Source organism: Eucyclogobius newberryi, unplaced genomic scaffold, assembly GCF_026437365.1.
Source record: "Eucyclogobius newberryi isolate DKJ021-1_F unplaced genomic scaffold, fEucNew1.0.hap1 SCAF_19, whole genome shotgun sequence".
In the NCBI taxonomy this organism is placed as follows: domain Eukaryota; kingdom Metazoa; phylum Chordata; class Actinopteri; order Gobiiformes; family Gobiidae; genus Eucyclogobius; species Eucyclogobius newberryi.
The window spans coordinates 22,080,490-22,103,147 of NW_027315823.1; the positions used below are offsets into that span (position 1 = coordinate 22,080,490).

Below are 22,658 nucleotides of genomic sequence, written 5' to 3' on the forward strand. Positions count from 1 at the left end.
TAGAAGGTGAGACTGGAGAGAACATCAAAAACAAACATTCATCATCAACAACAACAAGAATGAAATATAAGCGATGGTCAAAATTTGCATTCAGTGGCCAAACTAATCAGTGTTAACCTTGTCCAGGCACACAGGGCTCAACAGCGCCCGCTTCGCTTGTCCATTTGGGGAGTGGCTGCTTGTTTTGTTATCAGTATGGTCAGCACATCGCGAGTGCAGTTATAATGAAGTGCTGCACTCAGGAGACACCAGGGGGCAAACAGGTAACTCTGTGGCATCCAGCTCTGCCCTGGCGCCGGAGCTGAAGGGAATAGTAACAGATGGATGTGCGGGATTTGCATTCAGCCAGCTTCCACTTTTGGCATGTGTTTTGCCCCGGGCTATGTCATTTGCATTGAAAAATGTTTCCTCCTTCTCTCCTTGAGCTGTACGTATCACCAGGGCTTATAGGAACAGATAAGTTGAGAAAGCCTGGGCAAAGTTACGCCACGATCAATTCCTACAGCACTCAAATCACTCCTGCCTGACGCGAATGCAGACAAGGCTTTTGTACTTATTTTTTCCGCATCCCTTTTTTTTTAATTACCACAATTTTGAAGTCTGGAGATTGCTGGTAGCAGTGACAAATCCCGCTTTGTTTTGTTTCCATTTGGGCCCTAGTCTTTACTGTTTGTGAGATGGTGATTAATGAGCTCATGTCACAGATGTTTGAGGCTCTACAGTCATTTGCAGCTTCTTCAGATTACACTGAACGCCTCCTATAAACAGGTGACAAATGACAGAAAGTCTTAATGGGGTGATGGCTTGATGATCACAGTGCTCTCATCTACAGAGCACGAGGGATCTCAAAATTAAGAGATTCAAAATGTGGGCAATGTAATTAAGGCTTGGTCAGAAATCAATGCCATACGAATGCAACTTGTAATCCCATATTTGTACGTTCCAATGTTTAGCACATATAGTACATTTGAGTAGTTTGTCAATTGCATTAATGCAATAGTAATAATAACCCTGTGAAGTCTTTATTCTCTTTAATAGTATGGATTTCAAATGTCTGGCACAGAATAGAGCAGTTGCAGTTATAAAAGTACCACTACTAGATACAAGATGTATATTGTTGAAACTACAAAAACGTTGTAAGACAGGGGTGTCCAAACTTTTTTTTACAGAGGGCCGCATTTTGAAAATGATAGGGCCACAGACAACCTGACATTGAAGTGAACCATTCGAAATTTTGCATTTGAAATCGTTTCTATGCGCCTCCACACCTTTTAATAAGACTTGAAACATTAATATTAGGTTGGTATAACATAAACCTGTCTTTAGTGTCAGTATTAGTATAAGTATATCAAATATAATCTGCTCTTACATTGACATATTCCTCCCCTAAAATTAATATAAAATACGGTACTCAAGGACTGTCTTTTTCCACTTCTATCATGTCTATTTCCTCTTGAAAGACTCCATCACTGACAAGAGCTCGGGATTGTGCCATTGCAAGTCATTTCGCCTCATTTTAAACCAATGGAGATTTTAGGATACCAAACATATCATTCATTCAAAAATATTGAGACACAAATATGATAAGTGCATTTACCAGTAGTGACCCAGGAGATTAGCAGGTTGTTCCACTGTTCTTTTGTCTACTTTATATATTGTTTTTGCTAAGCGTGAAGTTTTCGACGTTCATTCCCGAGCTCTTTACATAGAATCCTGTGTTGTGCCTCTCTGCTTCTTTGGCACGGCTCACTCTGAGCACATTATTTCACTGGCATGTCTTGTTTGTCTTTGAGATGCCCATCATCTTGAGCTCTTTCGTCTGCCGCTGCGGAAACTGTGAGCTGCTGCAGCTTTTAACAGGAGACTAGATTTAATTAGTGTGGAAGGGACTCTCCTATGCATAGTATCCTGTCATGTTATCACTCTTGAGGGGGAGGACAGCTCTTTACCAGAAGCGCAATCATATTCCTCGTGATAGCCACTATAGCAACAGTGTTTCCATGTGACGTTACTGTACTGGAGTCACTGATACACAGCCGCTTGTATATTTGATCTAAACAAAGAAATGTCAGTACAACCATTGCCAGACATAATAATATGCAGTAGGTGGTAAGTTTCTAACCAAGGCGTACATACTTTCTTCATAATGCATTTTTACACATTATGATTTATAGAACTCCATCAAAGTCTATTTAACGCCAAGGTTTTTTGAATGGGTGTAAACCATTGAAAAGATGAAGGATAAATCTGGAAGCGTTACATTTATTTAGTCTTTGCCCTTGTACTTCAATTGAATATGTGAATAACAGTCACAAGTGAGCTGTTCAAGGTTTTGAACTGTTAAACACTTTACTTTTAGACTAGTAACAAATACTATAATTTAAGTTTATACCCTGATATGATAATTGTTGTTATGTAGTAAAGAGCTGATCCGATATGGATATTTTGCGGCAATAATCGATTTTCCGATATCAAACTACATAATTTTTTAATATCCGTGCGAGACCCACAAATGTATGTTAAGTTATTGTAAAGTTCACAAATTAGCTTTTCAGTTTTTACACAAAATGTATTTAACATAAACAGCTGTATTTTTTTGCCTTTTTGCTCCTCTATGTAAAATGTTACTCATTAGTCTGTTTCAAAAAGACACATGTGGCTGAAGTGTAGTGCTAGTGCTAAATATCGCCTATATTTTCAATATCTGACCAATACTGATACCTCTCTGATATCACTAACATTCTCTATATTGGCCATCCCTTCTGCAGTAGTACTCCATATGTGTTGTGTCTGACTGGAGGAGTGTACAGTGGCATGCTTGGATAAGAACAAACTATTTCACCCCCACCTCAAGAGAATTCACCTCCCCTTCGTCTCTGTCTGAAATAAGCTTGTAATGAAACATGCATCATTTAGCGTAGGTTTCTAATGTTTGGGTACATTTCAGGGTCACACCAAATGTTGAGTCTGACATTGCAGTGGAGCCTTCCCCAGGAGAAGTGCTCCAAGGATTGCCTGTGGTAAAACTTCCTCAGGCAGAAGAGGACCACTATAACGACACCAGCCAGGAAATCACCAGCCCGGGGGACATCACTGAAGGTATAGAATGAAATTGTATTGACAAGAAAGCAATGCAGCTCATATTGTGGGTGGTAGTAGATCAAGGGTTCAATTTCAGAGCAAAAAGATTAAGCTTAAGGTTGCCTGGGGAGCCGGACGGAGTCTACCTATTCATTATAGCATGCAGGTTGTGGACAGATCTGATAGAAAACTAATTGGACCTCCACAGATGCGTAAACAGAATTGTGGGCCACACTATAATGACATTGCCAATATTTGAAATGTACCAGTATTTCGTTAAGCCGAACACAGCCTCCCGTGACCTTGATTAAATGTGAGGAGAACACCATATTACACCTCCACAGTCTTGTACGACTCATTCATTTGTTAAGCATCAGAAACGGTGAATTTACCTGTGAATTTCAATACACTGCAAATTTACTGTTTTGTGTGGAGGGAGCCTGAACATGGGCTAACACACACGATTTCTCTGCTGCTGATTTGATTTCTGCACAGACATGACATGAATCCAATTAATTCTGGATGTGGATCAATAGACTACCATTTCCATGAGGGAAAATTGCTTTTGGATTTTGACTCAGTCAGCAATGCGGCTGTTATTTGAAGGTGGCTTAGGAATGAGAGATGTAAGAGGACACAGCATGGCCACCTTTGTGTCTTTAATCATTTTACATTGACGTGCGTTGCTTTATTTTTTTTTTGAAGACTGACATTTTAATGTGAATCATGGATATTGTGTATAAAACAGAGAAGGCAGAAAAAGTTACCTAAATGAAATCATATACAGAAATGTATTTCTTTTATTCTATTATATGTATTCCTGTATGCCTGAAGAGTCAGTGTGACCTGTGAATGAGTTTTATAGCAGCATTTGTATTCCTTTTTGAGAAAAGTTAGATGAAGGTGGAAAACGAAAACACAGGAGGAAGGAAGTTTGGTTTACGTTATTTGAAATAACAAGCGTTTTCCCAAGAGGCCCAGTTACTTTGCAGATATGCTGATAGCAGTCTTAAAGCCCAAATCCAGTAGCTTTCTTCTTGGGCTGAATCCATTCTGAATGCAGAAGTGTAGGAAAGGAAACAAGATAGAAAGAAGTGTTTGTATAGCTAATCCTCTTTTGTACAATGTCAGTTGTTCTTTGTTCATCTGCTGAATTGTTTCCAAGGTTATTTCGATTTTACAACCAAACTCGGGTGAATAATCTTTGACAGAATACGCATCTCAAATCAGATTAATTGAAAACAGTGATTGTGGCTGTTGAGGTCTTAAAAGAAAGTGTTGCAGAAAAATCACAGTTTAAATCCAAATCAATAAAGCTCACCGAGCTAAATTAGGCTGAAACACTCTCCAAGCAGTTAATGACAAATCCTGCCGACCGTGGAGATAGAACGGGTCAATAGCTCAAACAAGCTGGATACAATCATGTCTAGTCACATGGACAAAACCATTACAGCAACATGCCCACGGGACATGCCAGACGTCCCTGGGAACAAAGATCTTTAAATGCACAATTAAAATGGTGTACGAATTTAGATCTCATACATTTCTGTGTATAGTATACTCTCTAGTTATATAAAAACCCTAAATAAAAAGTGAATGTACCAAAAGGAAAGACAAAACATAGAGAGCTTGGTTTCTTTTTTAACCCAATCCAAAATGGTTTCCCTGTGTTCAGCAACAGCAGCGTGTGAGATTGCAGAGGTGATCTATGATGATGTTCCAAATGAGGGCCCCCTCTCTCCCAACGAAGGTTAGAACACTTTGTTTATTCAGACTGTTTTCTGTTTGAACGGCTCTGCTCTGAAATATAGATGCAATACCCTGTGTGTTGTTGAGCAGATATGATCTATGAAGATGTTCAAAGTAACACCGGGCGAATGGCTGCAGACAATGGATGGAGCTCCAGTGAATTTGAAAGCTACGACGAACAGTCCGACAATGAGAGCAAACGGCCAACACGAAGCAAGGTAATGGGGCTGTGTGAATACCTGCTTAATTCACCACTCTGGTTTGGAAGGCTTTGTTCTTGTTTTGTTGTTGGATGCCAGGTTTGCTGTTCATTAGAGTGAAGCAGAGTGTAACTCCTGAGTGCTCTTCCACATGATGGCACTGTGTGCACATTCACATTGTGCTGCACTGCCTTAACGCTCCAATGTCCTGCAATGTACAAAGGTCTACGCATCATAAAGTACTAAATACAAAGAGTTTGTAAAGCTGAATAATAAATATAAATGCTGTAGAAATGTAACAATCTCTGCCCAAGCATAAGCTACAGACCATTTGACACATGTTGAAATCACAATAAAGCTGTCATGGAGTTACTAAAAAATATGAAAAATGAGGTGTTGCCAGATAAACAGGGGTTGGTTATGTGTATGTGTTATGGATTATTAGCTGTTTTGTATTTGGCTAATTACAACAGTGCAGCCACACTGTGTGAACAATTAATGCTAAAGCTTTAAAATATTGAACTAGTTTGTTTGAACACAGCTTTCATCACAAAATGCCCTTTTTAATCAGTCACGGCAAATTAATGTTTAACAAGTGTTCCTAAAGTTGTCCCTTTACTGCAGCTCATTGCCTAATTTGAACAGCCTGGGAGAACAGTGACATAGTTTGTTTGTGTATAAGCGACTGCAGCCCTGTGTCGTATCGTTACAAATGACTAGCCATTAGCCTCATCTCGCATATCCCCTTTGACCGAAGCTTTTACGTTCTGGGCTCATGATTCATTCCTGATGTCGCACTAGTTTGTTGCCCTTCTCTTCTCTTCTCTTCCATTCTCTACAACCTGGTCCCTGCTTTCCCTTTGGCTTCCTGTGACTAAAAACGCTGCCTGTGCCTTTCCCTGTGACCCCGCCATGACCTCCCCCAACGCCGTAGCTCTCCCCTGATGTGCACCGGCTGAGGGAGCGCTGCGCCCGGACCAAACGCGAGCTGGCTGCGAGACTAGCCGGCAAGCACAACTATGACATTAAGGTATCGCACCTGCTGATGTGATTGAAGCGACTACATGCCACTCAAGTCTTCAAAAAGCTCAATTAATTCACTTTCTAATTTGCTGTTCTATGCTCAGCTGACTCCGAGGCTTATTGACTGCTTGCACTATAAACTTTACCAGCTTTCAATGTGCTGTCTTTGCTTCAATGTCGTTTGCCTCTCTCAATCCATACTACATCCTGGTTATTTACCACATTAATAGGATACTTTAACAGCTGTTTATTTGGCGGATTTATGCTTCGACATGTTAAAGACGCATATTAATGATGCAAATTGGTTTCATGAAATCATGATTTGAAACTTTATATGACTTGAAATCATTTGGATTTGTCCTTTTATAGATAGACTTGGACCAGACCTGCTACAATAACACATTTTGAAGCGTAATTTATTGTTGCAGAAGACATGGCAATAAAATAATATTACTTCATGACTCAAACAGCAAATAAATCAAACAATGTAATAGTTTTTATGCAGAATAATTTGTTCCTGTCCAATAAGTTGTTTGTGGAGAAAATTATTATACTTAAAAAATTGCCGCCTTTTCGATTTTACTAATTGCGTCTTTTCAAATTGTGATTTCTATTTTTTATTGCAATTAATCTCATAGCCCATATAGTAATTATTGGCCTAACTGGTATTTTAATAGACTGGAAGAAAAAACAGACACTTGTGATTAAGCAGCACTCAAGAGCACACCCACAGCCTATGTACCGGTATTTAATTTCATAAACCAATTGCCCGTTTACATTTAATTAACTTACTGGACTGAAATGGTGTCATTTGGCTATACTACCACTCTGGGTCTGTTCTAGGTCATTGTGCAGTCATTTAAGACAAGATAAGATAGATAACCTTTATTTGTCCCACACTGGGGAAATCTGAAGAGCCTCTTATGGTTCTCAGGGTGAAATCTGCGGTCAGCAAAACTCTCTCCCATAGATCCATGATTATGTTATGGAGCCCACACTGTTACCATAATCTCTCCATGATATGCTGGTAGCCATGCTGATTAGAGGCCATGCAGCGACCAATGGGGAGTCGCAGATGGTGAGATTCCAGATGAGCCTATTGAGCTACTACTTGTGTCTCAATCCATTTCCGCTCGCCCATTGTAGGTGATCAAGCCTCCGCAGCGTGCCTCTTTGATCGTGTGCTAATGCTCTCCTCTTGCTGTCTGCTTCCTTCCATCCAGGTTCAGCAGCTCATGAAGGCGGCCAGGAGTGGGACTAAGGATGGCCTTGAGAAGACCAAAATAGCCGTCATGCGGAAAGTCTCCTTCCTTCACAGAAAAGAGCAATTTGGTAATAGTCAGAAGATTATTCGGTTAATCTGTGGTTATTCACTTTACAATAAAAGAACAAAAAATATATATTCAGGAGAATTATAGGCAGCAACAATGAGGAATTTCTGTTCAATCTATTCTCCAAAAAAGTGAATCTACATGTAATGTAACCGAAGCAGCCTGTACTTTTTTATCAGGCTGCTTACGTGCCAATATCATTACTGTTTTATTCAGAACGTTTGATTTCATAAAGCCATAGTGAGGAATGGTGGTGATCTGTTAGACTTTCGAATGAAACAAATGAAAGATTTCATTGTAGTTTGGTCAAAGTGAATAATCATAATATCGTGATGTTTTGTCTCACAATAATTGGAATGTTACAATTTTATATTGTGACATCCCCACTCAGATGTAGTTTGTATGTTACTTAGCCATTTGAGGCAACCGCTGTTGTGATTGCGGGCGCTACAAAATAAATTTAATTTCATTTATCGAAATAAGCAGTGAGTTGTTTTAACTTTGATGTGCTGCATTTATATCAATTGTGTGTAAAATAGGCTAAACCAGGGGTCAGAGCTGGCTGGCCATGTTGAGACTACATCAGACGAGATAACCAGCTCAACGTCACTTTTTATTTTTTCAAAATATACCCAGTAATCACGTAGTTACAAGCCGCCAAAGACGCAAAACGAAAGTGACAGCGCTGGCTCTGTGGCGCAAACCGCAGCAGAAGTGCAAGTATCAGAAAGAGGCTGTTACAGAGAGCAGTGTGCAGAGGTGGTGGCAGGTGGCAGACACAGAACCACTATCACCAACCATAGTACTGCAGGAGGAGAAACTGTTGAGTAGGAGAGGTTAAATCCTGAAAAAGACTGTTTCCTTGTATTTACTTTGCACCTTTTGCATGCCTATTCTGACAATTGCATTAGTTTACTCATTAAATGAGTTAGTGCTAAATTGAATTCCTATCTGATTTTCTAATATTCTTTTAAACTGCTGTTTGTTCTCACTGGTTTAGGCATGTTGTGTTGGTAGCCCTCAACCAATGTGTTGCTCTTGAATTAAACCTCAGCCCCACAAAGGCTGGTGACCCTTGGGTTAAATCAACAAAGAAAGTTTTTTTTATGCAAAAAAACATTTCTTCTAACCATTGCAGATGGTGAAGTGACCTTCTCAGACAAGGCATTGTCATTGTTGAAAACTTTATTTAGTTTTGATTGCAGACAATTCAAATAGAATATCTAGACAACCAACTCACTGTATAACAATAATAAACAAATAATAAAAATACAAGCTTGAGGTGGGAGGCATAAAGTTTTCTTCTTTTCTTATCAAATATGAATCACAATTATCTGTACAATCTAGAAATCGTTTTCTCTTACCTGGATGACATACTATATGTAGACATTCAAATCCCTGAACAAAATAATGTCTTTTAGAATCAAAGTTTTATTTTGACCACATACTTTACAATTCTCCTTTATTCATGTATTGGATCCTGTGAGAAATAAGGTTCTTACTCCAATTCAATCTTTGAATTACGCTGTCTGTTTCTTTTGAGGGAACTTTGTGTACCTTAGCGTGACTTGAGAACTGAAGGTTGCCCGTCTATTCAAATTCTCTATTCTTTTTCATGTAAAAGAAGGTTGCGTGGGTGTTTTTTCTAATAATGTGTCCTTTTTCTCCTTGAGCAGAAGAGGAAGATGATGCAGGATATCTGGATGTGGCTGTGTCCGAGGTAAAACATCCTCCTCCACAGCTGAGCCCGATGCCAGAAGGACTCACCAGTCATCAGGTGCAGAAAACTCACCACTGCTAAACTTCATCTCAGTCACTATGTGTTGTGATAGTGCAATGATGATTTATCAAGCTATAGTGTTAACTGTTACAAACGTTTAGGGGAAAGAAGGAAGGCTATTTCTCAAACAATAATAGATGATACTATTACTGCTCTATCACACCATTTGGATGTTAATTGTACAGGTAAGCCTTTTTTTAATTATACACACCAATTGATGATAAAGCTTTTTAAAATCTAATGCTGATTATCAAAATCTTTATTTACTAAATATGTATCCTGCTGTTGTCAATAGATATGCAATAATATTACCATGGAATCATTTGTAATTTCACAATGAGCCTTTGATTTGATAAACCTAATTTTAACATATATTTCATATTCTTCAGAAGTAAAAAGTGAATTGTAGAAAACAGTTAATCCAGGCAACATTTCTCTCAGTTTTAGATTATGGAGATATTATATGTATGCATTCTACAGCAACAGTGTTAAAACCTCTTATCATTCAGCTCAAAGGTTCACGGATAGGAGAAGGATACAGAACTCACCACCGTCAATTATATTCTAGAGTAGGATGTTAATCATTAGATGTAAAAATTGTACATAAATGTGACCATTTAAGTAAGAAAAGAACAGTACTGCCTTTTGTCTGTTTATAAGTATGCTGAACATCAGATCAATTCATCTATTACAATCTCAGGACATGTTTATTTTGCTGTCAAGCCGCAGCACAGAATTGGGAAAAAAAGGCTTTCATCTACTTTGCTCCATATCTATGGAACAAAAGACAAATTTTAAAAATTGGATACTCGCAATTTTATGAAGTGACGCAATTGTTAAAGATTACCCACAAAGACGGTGCTCACTGCACATGATTTAATTCCATATTATTTGTGTTTGTGAATTTAACTTGAATGTTTTATCTATGTTTTTATTGACATTTTATTTTGATATTCTGTGCTTTTTCATGTGTGTTTTGAGGAAAAAAAAACTGACAGGTTACAAATAATCTGTTCTAATTCTACTTTGGAGAAACTGACAAACCTTAAAAAGTAAAATTTTCTTGTAGGGAATCTGCAACCAGCTTGTCAGCTTGACATTATTGCTTTGCTTGGGATGTTACACAGTATGGCATTACATGGACTTGACTTATCTCTGTGGAGATAAGCAGGTGATGCCACTAGGCCAAGTAAGTCAGATCTGTGGAGAATGGAGAGCCATTCTCAGTAAGAATGCATCTCTTTCAAGATAGTCATAAAAATACAAACAGCTGTAATATAATCAATGTAAAATACCTTTAGTAATGCCATACGGTGGAATATTTCCAGCAAAGCAATAATCCATGAAGACAAACAGGTGGTGGACTCTTCTTCATAAAAAATGTGTTCCTTGCATTCTACTATCTTCTGTTTGAATTTCTCTATGAATCCACTTATTGAGCTGTTTGGCTCAAGTTCAAAGCGACTTGCTCCTCTTATTGTCTTTGCTGCTTGTGACAAACGCATGATTACTGTGCGGCCCATCAAATCATGCCACACTAAAACGGTCGGATGTGGCTCTATCATGTCCTCTTAGCGGTGCGTCTCATGACTGGTATTGTTTGTCTACACAGGTTGTCAGGCGCCATATCCTCAGCTCCATAATTCAGAGCGAGCGCAGCTACCTCGAGTCTCTCCGACGGATCTCACTGGTGAGCTCTTCAGTCCCTATTGTCCTCTCCTGCTACATGTAAAATACTGACAATTATCCTGATAGGAACAATGCTTAAAGGTGGAAGTAGCGATATCCATCAAATTACAGTGGTGTCTAAACACAAACATACCTGTCAGAGCAGCTGTCCTCATTTCAGTGTGCTGGAATTCTGTTTAACTGGAGAACATTTACAAACATCCTGTTTAAGATAATTAAAAACTGTGGGATTTATTGTATTCTTGCTCTATTCTGATCAAAATGTGGTAGTTCCAGACATTCATCCTATATTTAATGGATTTCATAAAATAAATATATATTGTTTGACAGTTCCAAAAACAACTCAAAATCAATTATATTTTATGTGCATCTTAAAGGTTTACTATGTAACACACAGGATTTTATTTCTCAACTGCCTCTCCACAGATCTGACCTTTAGCTGGACCTGATTGCGTCACCTGCTTGTCTCCATTGAGAAAGATATGTTTTTAATGCCATGCTGTGCACATTTTCCAGGCTACGCAATAGCATCCCCATGGAGACAAGCAGACCCTCCACCCAAGGACTTTATCTGATGTGTGTTTTGTCCGATTTGTATTGCTCGCAAAAACCTTTCCTTATTCTTCTCGGAACAAAAATGAAATCATAATTTTCAACAAGGGGCAAGGACTGTTATTAGTCTAGTTTGCACAGATAATTGAAAGATGGAAGGCCACATCCATAATTAGGCATTAAACGTTGTAACATTTGTTGCCATCAAACAGATCGCACAGTTGGTCATGTTGTGCCGGCTGTCCATGCTCCTTCTTTCACTGATTTAATTTGCAATGTTGCACTTGTGAAATGTCAACAAAATTACCACCACTGTTGCTTGTAAAGACTATTTCTGTCATTGAACACTGTTTTCATCCTGTATTTCTAGCGTTAACATAATTTTATCTGCGTTTGAACATGCTCCGATGTAAAGGAGGCATGTTTACTTGCTTGCCTCCCACAAAGAGCCTGTCAACTCATGTCTGTAGGCTATGCTAATATCCCCATGTGTGCCGACTGAAGAATCAATCAATGCCCTTTCACCACGTTTTCTTTTGCTTCTGTAACTCTGCTCGGAGCTGCTCATGCCATTATTATTCTGTTTTTTATGATAACAAGTTACCTCCAGTTGTTAGAATGTTTGCTTGTGAAAAATTATGTTTTAGTGCGAGAACCTTCGGATTAATTTTTTCCTCTTTTACTTGATTTAATGTCATTCCAATGCCATCTGTTTAGTACTGCTGATGGAAAGATGGGATGATTATTGGTGGTGTGCTCTACTCTAGACAACACTCTACCAACAATAAAGTAAACCTTGTTGTACTCCAATTACATGCTGCTAGTGCTACTGTATACAAATTATTTTTGCAATATTACTATTACGTAATTTAGATGTATACGTAGTCAAATAAATACAAACTGGTGCTACTGCAGTTTCTACTGATATTAAAATGAATATAAGTCATGCTACTCTTATGTATAGGATGGCAGCTACTACCACTGCTTTTATTAATATTTAGTATTCTTTTTTTTTTTGCAGAGCTGCTTTAAAATACTATTTTAATTCCACTAACCCCGTAAGGAGTTGGCCCCTGTCCAGGGTGTACGCAGGGTAAGGCCCAAAGTCACTGGGATAGGCTCCAGTCACCTGCGACCCCGAATGGGAACAAGTGGTAGAAGATAATAGTGCAATGATGATTTATCAAGCTATAGTGTTAACTGTTACAAACGTTTAGGGGAAAGAAGGAAGGCTATTTCTAAAACAATAATAGATGAAACTTGTGACCTGCAGCGTCCAGCATGAGCGCTGCCAAAAACCTACAGTTTTTATGAAGAGTGAGATCTGCCTTTTTATTCACAATTGTCAAGAACAAGTGTGTGTGTCTGATCTGTGGATCCAGCTGGCTGTGGGTAAGCGATGCAATACAGTGGGGTAGTCTTAAGATTTTGGTATTGATCACTGATGCTTAACTGTTATTATCCTTGTGGCACTTTAGTGCTTTCTCACAGTGTGTAGACCTGCACAGACTTTACTCTCTTCTTTCCCAGGTCATTTCTCCGAGCTCTTCTTTGAGGTGTCACATCTCCTTTACTATGGGGTGCAGACAGCGAGCACTGGGCTTGGTTAAGTTTAGAATTAGACTGGGAAAAAACAGATGCGCTGGCGGATCAGGACCACTTGGGAAAATTACAGACACATAGCCACGTTTTTTCTGGTATCAAGCTACAAAATATATTTTATTTGTCCACAGGACACATGTGAAGGGCCTGGGGCTGTGCATCAAATCTTAAATTTGATTTAACTAAAAATAAAATCATATCATACAGCCAAGTGAATGGGCAGTGGCCTGATAAATACATCTAAAATTTGCCAGAATGCAGGAAATCACTTTTTCTGGGTGTCCCTCCAAGACCCACCAGTTTTGCCTATGCCTGTAAATAACTTGAATGTTAAACCATGTCCTTTGAGTACCTTGAAGGTGGAAAAGCGCTATATAAATACACTGTGATAATAACATATTAGTTTGTATTGTATATTGAGATAAATGTTCAGACAATAGAAATTACAGTTTGTATCGACCAAAATAAACTATAAAATTGGAACATGAGTTGGTTTGTTGCTCACGGAGGCAAAAAGGTTGGAGACCCATGTACTATGTGCTCCCATTACAAGCAAGTGGTGCGCAATGGCTGATGGGCAGGTCTGGATTGGCAGTCGGGAGCACCAGGAGTTTTCCCAGTGGGCCAGTGCACTTTTGGGCCGATCACTGTCAGACCTGCGCAAAACAACGCAGTCCTGGTATCACACATCAAAGGCCCACTCACTCTCAATCAGCTCTCTCTTCCTATACTTTACTCACCTGTCACCTGGGCCAGCCCGTTGTCACCTGGGCCAGCCCGTTGTCACCTGGGCCAGCCCTTTGTCATCTGGGCCAGCCCGTTGTCACCTGGGCCAGCCTGTGTCACCTGGGTAAGCCCATGTCAGAGCAATACTGGAAGCAGGAGCGCCAGTCCCTGCGCCGCCAGTCCCTGCGCCGCCAGTCCCTGCGCCGCCAGTCCCTGCGCCGCCAGTCCCTGCGCCGCCAGTCCCTGCGCCGCCAGTCCCTGCGCTCCCTGCCCGCCAGTCCCTGCGCTCCCTGCCCGCCAGTCCCTGCGCTCCCTGCGCCGCCAGTCCCTGCGCCGCCAGTCCCTGTGCTTGTTGAAAGACCTCATATTAGTGTAATAGTTCTGATAATGCTTAGCCTATTGAAAAAAGTAAAGTTGTTAATTATCATGCAGAGCGATTTCCATTGCCGCGCGTTGTGCTGATGTTATCTCAGCAAAGGACCAAAAATCTATCGTCAAAAATTTGCCTGGGGTGTTTACGGGCAACTTTAGACCACCGCATTTGGGTGTGAGTAAAAATAAACTGCTACAACAACAGCCCATGCCAAGCATTATTAAGTCAAAAGATGGTTGCCTCATAGCAAGAAAGAACGGTTAAATGTTTTAACTGAATGGTGTATTTCTGTCTAGAGTTTGCATATTCTTCCTGTGTCTCAATTGTGTTCCTCTAAAATATCCACAATATATCATCGAAGTCATTTAGTCACGTCTTTATTTGAAGGCACAATGTACAGAGTCATTAAGCACATAAAAAGATGTTCCTGCACCAGATTTTTGTACACATAACTAATATCCTTATGGGGATTGGGGACTATAAAGTGGACCTTTACTTTAACCTCCTCCATACACACCTTATTCCATATTTTTTTCCAGGAGTACCACCGTCCCTTGCTGGAGGCTGACCCTCGCATCATCAGTCCCAGGAAGATCCGGCCCATATTTTATCGTATCAGAGAGCTCACACAGTGCCACTCCATGTTTCAAATCGCACTGACTTCACGGGTGGCTGAGTGGGACAGTAGCGAGAAGATCGGAGACCTGTTTGTTGCATCGGTTAGTAATACATTTTATACTATGTAGAAGCTCACTGTGGACACATATTTTGTACATTAACAACTCAAGTCTGCAATACTTCTACAATAAAGAGTGTTAGATAAACTCTGTACGCGTCTTGTACCGTTATATTGACAAGTGAGAAGAACACCACAAGTCTAAACATAGCCTTGTTTGCCTGCACAATGTAACCTGATCTATATTATTGAAGGGCAAATTCTTATTCTTCATCATACTCTATATACTTGTTATTACTATGAATTCAAATGACACTAATTCATTATTTTTTCTTAGAATATTTTGCAGATTAGACACATTAGCACACCTTATGTCCCTCAGACTGTGCAATGTTACTTTATTGTCCATAACATTACCCACTTTCTGGTTGCCACAGTAACAAACAAAATATGATATGTTCCTATGTTTTTGCACCTTTTGTAACTTTTTGTACTTGGGCAGTGTAATCAAAGCTGCCTCTTGTAGATACAATTGATTATTTGGTTTACTAGATTTTTAGTCCTTTATTCAGTATCTGAGGTAGATCATAAACAGAGCCGTTCATGCTCGATACAGGGAATGTGTATGTATTTTTCAATTTTATTGAGCAAATTTGACATTTTAGTTCATAGATGCGTAGTAATAGGAAGGAGGAAGGTAGTTTTTATTTTTCATCAAACATTTTTTGATAGTTTTTGAAGTATGGCCATTGTTTGTGATAAAGTGTGCTTGCCTTAAAAGGTCCGTGTGTGTGTGTGTGTGTGTGTGTGTCTCTCAAATGTAGTAAAGTAAACACAAAAAGCCTCCACTGTCAAATTCACTAGAGTAAAGGTACATTTTTCTCTTACTTTCTCTAACTTTTTTGTTGTTTTGTTACTTTCCACTACTGCCATAGTGATATAGCACAGTAAAGATGAAAGAATATAGCCCAGACCCGGGCATTTTGAGGCCCGCAGGCCAAATATGGCCCCCCAGCCGCAGGACTCATTATGTGACTTGTATTCATTCATTGTCGCAGATAGTGACGTTTGGGAACTTAAAACGCTGTTTATCCATGTCCACACTCAAACACAAAACCGGAGTTTTCCAAAATCTTGACTTTGGTCGGAGTTTTCCAAAAGCACTGTTTTCAAGGGCATGATCCTCCAGTTATGTGTGAATGACAGCTCGAATCATAGAAAAATATATGCGTTTTATCAGATACCTGTCTACATGTGGACATGGCCTAAAACTGCAATGCTTTTACTTTGCAATCTGTTTATTCATTGCTTCCTGTCCCTGATCCTTCACATACTTCACAATAAAGGAATATCTTATCTTACTGACACCGTTCCTTTTTCTAACCTCTTAAATGGCTTGTGAGAGAGACTTTGATGGTAAACAGGCCACTTTTTAAGCACTTTACTAACTGGCCATTTTTCAGGCACTTTTCCCTGAAATTACCTTTGCCTTGCCCAGAAAACAGGATGGTTAGCGAGGCATTTTGAAATGTCAGGAAAATTACATGAATCTGTGCATGAAGGCAAAGGGGCTGGAATAAAACATGGCAGATCCCTAAGCTGCTTCATTGTAAAGCTGTTGTTGCACATTTATTTTAATTTGCTTGTTTCTGTATTCTCCACAGTTTTCCAAGTCCATGGTGCTGGATGTATACAGTGATTATGTGAACAATTTTACCAATGCCATGGCTTTGATTAAAAAAGCCTGTTTGTCCAGACCTGCGTTTCTGGAATTCCTAAAGGTGAGCTTTATTCTTCTAAAATGTAGCTTTGAAACTGGCATTTGGGCGGGAATCATAGTTGAAGCAATGTTAACATACCTTTGATTGTTCCTTTGGTTTATTCTTTTTATGTTTTATTACTCTGTTGTTTATTTTGTCCAAGATAAGACTTAAATATGTAATAAGGAAACAAATGTGAAAGATAAAATGAAATAACTTGGAGCTGGATTGCACAATTTATTTGTAATAAATTTATGTCAAAAGCTTTTTTCATCTCATTCTCATGGATCCAATCTTATGTCTTGTGTCTGGCGAAAATTGTGCCTTTTCCCACCTCTAATAAACAAGGATATTAAACAGAGACAGTCAAAATTGTATATAGTTATAGTTGGATATAAATGTATATGTAAATATTAATTATACTGAATCTAATACTTCGCTATGTGGCCTTCATTTGAGCATAATTTCTTGGGTGAATTGCTCAGCTGTGATTCTGATTTCCTAAACCATATACGACCAAAGAAAGGCTTTTGATATCTCACATATAATACATTTCATTGATTTTCATCATGCCTGTGACTGCAGACAGTTGCATGCTCAGGTCACTGTGTTTAGTGTGGTCTGTTATTACAATCTGGTTACAAAACGGGGCCTTTCTACAGGTCTTACTGTGCCATTATACACTTTTATGTGAATACTATCTGAGTATTTAACCACAGCCCTTTTGTAATTCAAAAATGATAAGTAAAACAAATAATATGTGGATTTAGCCTTGGAGTCTTTTGGATAAAAAACAGAGAATATTTGTCATGTTAATCTTTGCCTCTCTGCTAAGATGGATAATGTTAGTCAATATGAAAAGCACTTGAAAAAAAATCTGTTCAACTTTTAAAGTCAGGCTTTAACCTGGCTGGCAGCAGCCTCCAACCTTGCACTGCTGCCCGTGTGTGACAGCCCATGGTTTCAGTAGACTCTGTCTGTGAGGGTTGTAAGAACACTTTTAAACAAGACAGTTACAGGGGCCCGACTCGGTTCTGTGATTGGTGACAACACAGCCTCTCCGTCACATGAGGTTATACTGGTCATGCTATGGTGATCAATGAGCAGTCAAGTGAAATACCATTGTGCCCTCTCACTCTGGATGGCAACGTTTGACACACAGGTCTGGTCTCTTTGTCTGAACAGAGACATGAGTGCCCGTACATAATACTTATAATACTGTGTGAGGGTACGATGCTTTACTAATGATAGACTTGGTAAAATATTAAACCGTCACTTTTGCTGCTCTTTTGTGCATTCAGTGGGCACTCAAAGCTGTTTACATCAAGGAACCAATCACCCCTTCACACACACAGTCGTACCCCAGTGTACGCAGAGACTTGCGAGGTGTCTTGCTCAAGGACACAATGACAGTACGCACATGTGGGAGCAGACCACCAACCAAATTTTAATCACAATTTTCTTAGAGCCATATCACGATTCATGTATACTTTGTCTATTCAAAGGCTATTTAATACTTCCCTATGATTTGTTAACATTACCTGTCACTAACGCCGACCAATTGGAGGAGTGGGTGCGAGAAAGTGAGCTACATTAAAAAAAGACTAGACTGCTGTTTAAATATTATAGATAGCCTTCTCTTTACTGGGTTATGTGAGTGTATTTGAACAGTATAATATACAGTGTAAGACTACTTAGTGTGTAGTATTTGTCCACAGGCTCATTGGACAATTACCAATGGTCTGTTCCAATAGTATTCAGTTCCTAGTGTATTAGTGCAAAGTGTCTGTTAGGTGATGCTATGGTTTGCTAAAGAATCTAAAAACGTTTATGCTTTTGTTCCTCCAGAAGAAGCAGGCATCCAGTGTTGACCGAATAACTCTTTATGGCTTGATGGTCAAGCCCATTCAAAGATTTCCCCAGTTCATATTGCTTCTGCAGGTAAAATATGTTTTTTTACAGTCTTAAAGAAAATATAATTAGAATCAGAATCAGTGTAATCTATTAATCCAGGCAGCTTCATCCAGTACTAAACACAATGTGAATGCAAAGTAGCTAAGAAATGTAATCAATTGTGGCTTTAGTCCTTACCTAAATGATAAAACCAGAATAAACATTCACTTGTGTATTAGCAAAAGAGGCTAGCTCTGTTAGTTTGTGTGATGCTTTCTTTATGTCAAACCACTTCGATTCTATTCAAGCAAAGATTTGGATTTGAGCTTCACTTGCTGGATCTGCAGTATCTCATTTCATCCCTCACTAGGCATTGATTATCCATGAATTCAAAAGATAAGTTATGAATGTGAATCAGGCATTTTCTTGCCTAAACTAAGCACACCAAAGTGGAAACTTTATCTATTCAATCACTTAGAAGTTTGGGTCACTGTGACCTGTGCTCTGAAATGACAGCCCTTTTATATTAAAATGTATTAAAATTTGGATCAAAGATTTAAATTATTGATTGAAGCGGTAGAAAATGGATGGATGGATGGATGTTAACTAATTCTGTATTTCTACACCAAAGTTCCATCGTATTTGTATGTTTTATTTTGTAAATGTTGTATTGCAGAAATGTTTTTAGCTTTGTTAGAAGGAAAGACCCAAAGTTAATAGATGTTTGTGTACTTGATACAAAAGTGTACTTGATACAAAAAGATGGGAACGGACTCACAATAAGCCTCTGCAGTTGTGCCAGTTTCAAGCACTATTAAATGTTTAGCATTGTGTTAGGAGGCTAAACCAAACCAAATATTTTTCATTCTTGGAGGCTTGTAAATTGTTCTAAAATAATAATTGAGAATTTGTTTAGTAGTTAACTATTTACAACTTCAAACATGTCAATAGCACTGTCTTATACTGCTGTTTTCTGTAACTCTTTGATGTAACTGCGTCACTGTGTGTAGGACATGCTGAAGAACACACCAAAGGGCCACGTGGATCGCCTGCCGCTGCAGCTGGCTCTGACCGAGCTGGAAGCGCTGGCTGAGAAACTGAATGAACAGAAACGCGTGGCTGATCAGATTGCAGAGACTCAACAGCTCGCACGTAGCGTCGGGGATCGGCTGCTCAGTAAGGTAACTGCACATACACATGCACACATCACCCTGAGCCCTACTGTACTAGGCCCATTATCAGACACAACTACACACCTTTAAAAGTTACTAGTAATGCACCGGCTCATATCACCTCCTGCATATTAATCTCAGCAGGATCCATAATGCATACAACGGAGAAAAATCTAGAAATTATTCTCATTAGCAATATAACAACACAGGCGTTGCCACTATTGGCATGCAGAAATACATTTCTAGCACTACGAGTGAGAACAAATGCAGATTTGAATAGCAAGAATCAGGGGGTAAATGAGACATTTAATTGGAAACTGTAAGAGAGTCTCTTTCACCCGGTCTTGCTGCTTCTCGCTTGCTCTTCACCACCTCTCCCTCCTCCCAAGTCCAATCAGTTACTTATTCTTTCACTCTATTCTCTTCTGTGGTGTGGCTGTCCCTCCCTTTTCGTCTCGTTATTTTTCTGGATCAGTCCTCGCTTTCCTAGAGATGAGCTGATTCGGCCAATCTCCACAGCTCCGCATAGGATTCCATTTGGTGCGGTGACACTGCAGAATTCCGATAGCAAACAGCCGCCTCTATTACCCCCGTAACCATTCAATGAAATATTCATTTTTGTCCTTAAGTATTCCAAGTCACTGGAATAAGACAGATATATGAGTAGGAATATCTTGAACATAGACACACACTATTGTCTATTGTCACTTATCGTAAGTGTGTGGAGGATAGGTTCTAAATGCACCTCTTGAGGGAGCTGTACCATTTTGTGATCGAGAAACAGTCCAAGTTGGACTAATGAGTCACTTTGTGTGCAGTGTGAGCCACAGCCAAAAGCAAGTACAGATTGCAGATAGATAGGACATGTTTTAGAGTGAAATGTTTGTGGAGGCGTTACTGCACTACAGGCTTGAGAACAGTCTGCTAGAATTTTAAACATTTCACTTAACACAAACATAAAAGTGGTACCATGTTATGGTCACTTGCTGCACTTTGCATTATAGTGGTTAGATTCACTTAAATAGTGATAAGCCTATCCTGGATTGATGCAATGTGCATTAAATTGAAAATATTGATTCGGGCAGTCATAAAAGAAGCAGGAGCAAAGGGATAAAAAGCCTTTCTGTTGCTGTTTGCTCTTGCCAAACATATAAACGCACAACAGTGCCAACATAGCATACTGTAAATTGCATTTGTTATTGGCTTTTCGCATCTGAATGGTGTGAATGTAAGAGGCGGTTAATGGAGCTGGGGCCAGTGAAATGTGTGTTTTCCTCATGTGATAAGGAAATATATACATGTGTCAAATCATTAAAAAAACCACTGAGAATGCATTTAAAAAAACAAGTAAAATATGTTCTTTCTTTGACTGTTTATTTATGTCTTTGTATATGGGGCCTCCTATGTTTACACGTCTGTAAAGCAGTGACCTTGAGTGTGCTTCTAATCCTCACTGAGACGTGCGCCGCTCCAGCTGAGTCCCCTGGCCGTGAACTCTGGGGGACTGTTTTGTGCTGCCGTCTTTGCAGTCTCTGATCTGATTTCTCTGTCCTCTTTAGCAACTGAACTCCAAACAGGGATCACTGGTTCTTTGTGAAACGCTTATTGAAACTGTGTATGGTGAGCGGGGACAAGTGCTCAAGTCGAAGGAGAGAAAGGTCTTCCTCTTTGATGATGTCCTCATCTGTGCAAACATAAATGTCAAGTAAGTCCCTCTTGTCAAGCTTAGTTGTTGTATTCAAATTATGCTACTATTGCATGGATAATGGTGTAATCGCATAACTAGTTGTGTATAAAGTTAAAGGCTAAATCTGCTATACTACCGTCGCAAAAATAGCTGTAAGGTGGCACTGAGTTTTAATGTGACGCTCGAGGTATTACAAGGATATTTTGGCAAACTTCATCATAAAGAGAAATGGCTGCAAGGGGTTTTGGGCACTATCAGGAGTCGCAGGAGCTTTATCAGCCTTAAACAAATGGTAGAATGCCTAACTACAGCAACAAGAGCTCTAGATTACTGACATAAAACATTTTTTGGTTTCTTTCCAATTTATCTTCAGTGACAGCACCATTGATCACATCTAGCCCTCCCCACTCTCTCCGAGCAGCAGTAAACAGGAAAAGGATTACGTATATTTTGCAGAGCTCCTGACAGAGAGGTTGCCTAAAGCCCTTTCATTCAGGCGTCAGAGTAATTATCCCTCAACGTCTCATTCAAGTGAAGTGTACTAAAGTTGACTTTGTCTGCCCTCTATGTTCTTAACAAACTGATCACAATGTTGATTGTCTACGTGATTACAGGAATACATGAATGCCAATGAACTCCACCTAGAGAGCAGTGAGATTTGGGTGGAAAACACAACTTTATACATTTATAACAATGTAAAGAAAAATTCACACGTACAATTTATTATTTCAATCATCTACACTAAAACGAAAAATCGAAAATAGAAAGAACTACATAGGAAGAACTGTACCAACGCTAGAAAAATTCCTTATTACTCCAGGAGTGATCCACTGTAGGACAAATTCAAAAGTAGTCATCTGTATAATGTTTTTGAAATAATTATTGTTCAGGTGCTTTTGAAACCAGTATTAAACCAGCACTACAAACTAGAACAAAGAAGAACTAAAGAATCTACAATCTACAACCTAATTTAGATTAAAACCCCACCTCATTAGTAAAGCAAAGGTGCAATATGTGCGGTAACTTTACCTCCTACTTTTACATTATATATTATTTCTATTTCGTTGTATTTGTTATATAATTTTGTTTGGCAAAATGTTCCACAGTAAAAAAAATATCTAGTGTTAATTTTATTACAGCTGTTTATATTGCTCAAAAATACTGAGATACTTGCTCAAAAATACTGAGCTCCTGGTTATTTATATACAGTTGATGACAAGGGCCCTAGGGCAGAGTATGGATGGGTTGGCTGTTTGTCCAGAGGAGCGCGAGTGTTTCACTTTTCCTTATTTAAGGTGTGTGTTAGATCATGACCATTAGGTGGGGAAAAAATCTGCATGAATATTCCAGTGAGTGTGAAGAAT

At 39.2% G+C, this 22,658-nt stretch overlaps 1 protein-coding gene across 3 annotated transcripts in view; it reads left to right on the top strand.

Moving 5' to 3' along the window:
• arhgef10la (Rho guanine nucleotide exchange factor (GEF) 10-like a) overlaps positions 1–22,658 on the top strand; it is a 120,418-nt gene that overhangs the window by 25,345 nt on the left and 72,415 nt on the right. The window contains exons 4-15 of one of the 3 annotated variants that reach the window (XM_072452169.1): positions 2,948–3,099; positions 4,757–4,831; positions 4,921–5,048; positions 5,965–6,060; positions 7,277–7,385; positions 9,061–9,161; positions 10,777–10,854; positions 14,646–14,825; positions 16,447–16,563; positions 18,391–18,483; positions 19,446–19,616; positions 21,167–21,312. In XM_072452169.1, the coding sequence (XP_072308270.1) occupies positions 2,948–3,099; positions 4,757–4,831; positions 4,921–5,048; positions 5,965–6,060; positions 7,277–7,385; positions 9,061–9,161; positions 10,777–10,854; positions 14,646–14,825; positions 16,447–16,563; positions 18,391–18,483; positions 19,446–19,616; positions 21,167–21,312 (1,446 nt within the window). The remainder of the gene's footprint in view (positions 1–2,947; positions 3,100–4,756; positions 4,832–4,920; positions 5,049–5,964; positions 6,061–7,276; positions 7,386–9,060; positions 9,162–10,776; positions 10,855–14,645; positions 14,826–16,446; positions 16,564–18,390; positions 18,484–19,445; positions 19,617–21,166; positions 21,313–22,658) is intronic. The other 2 variants (XM_072452170.1, XM_072452171.1) reach the window with 2 other exon arrangements.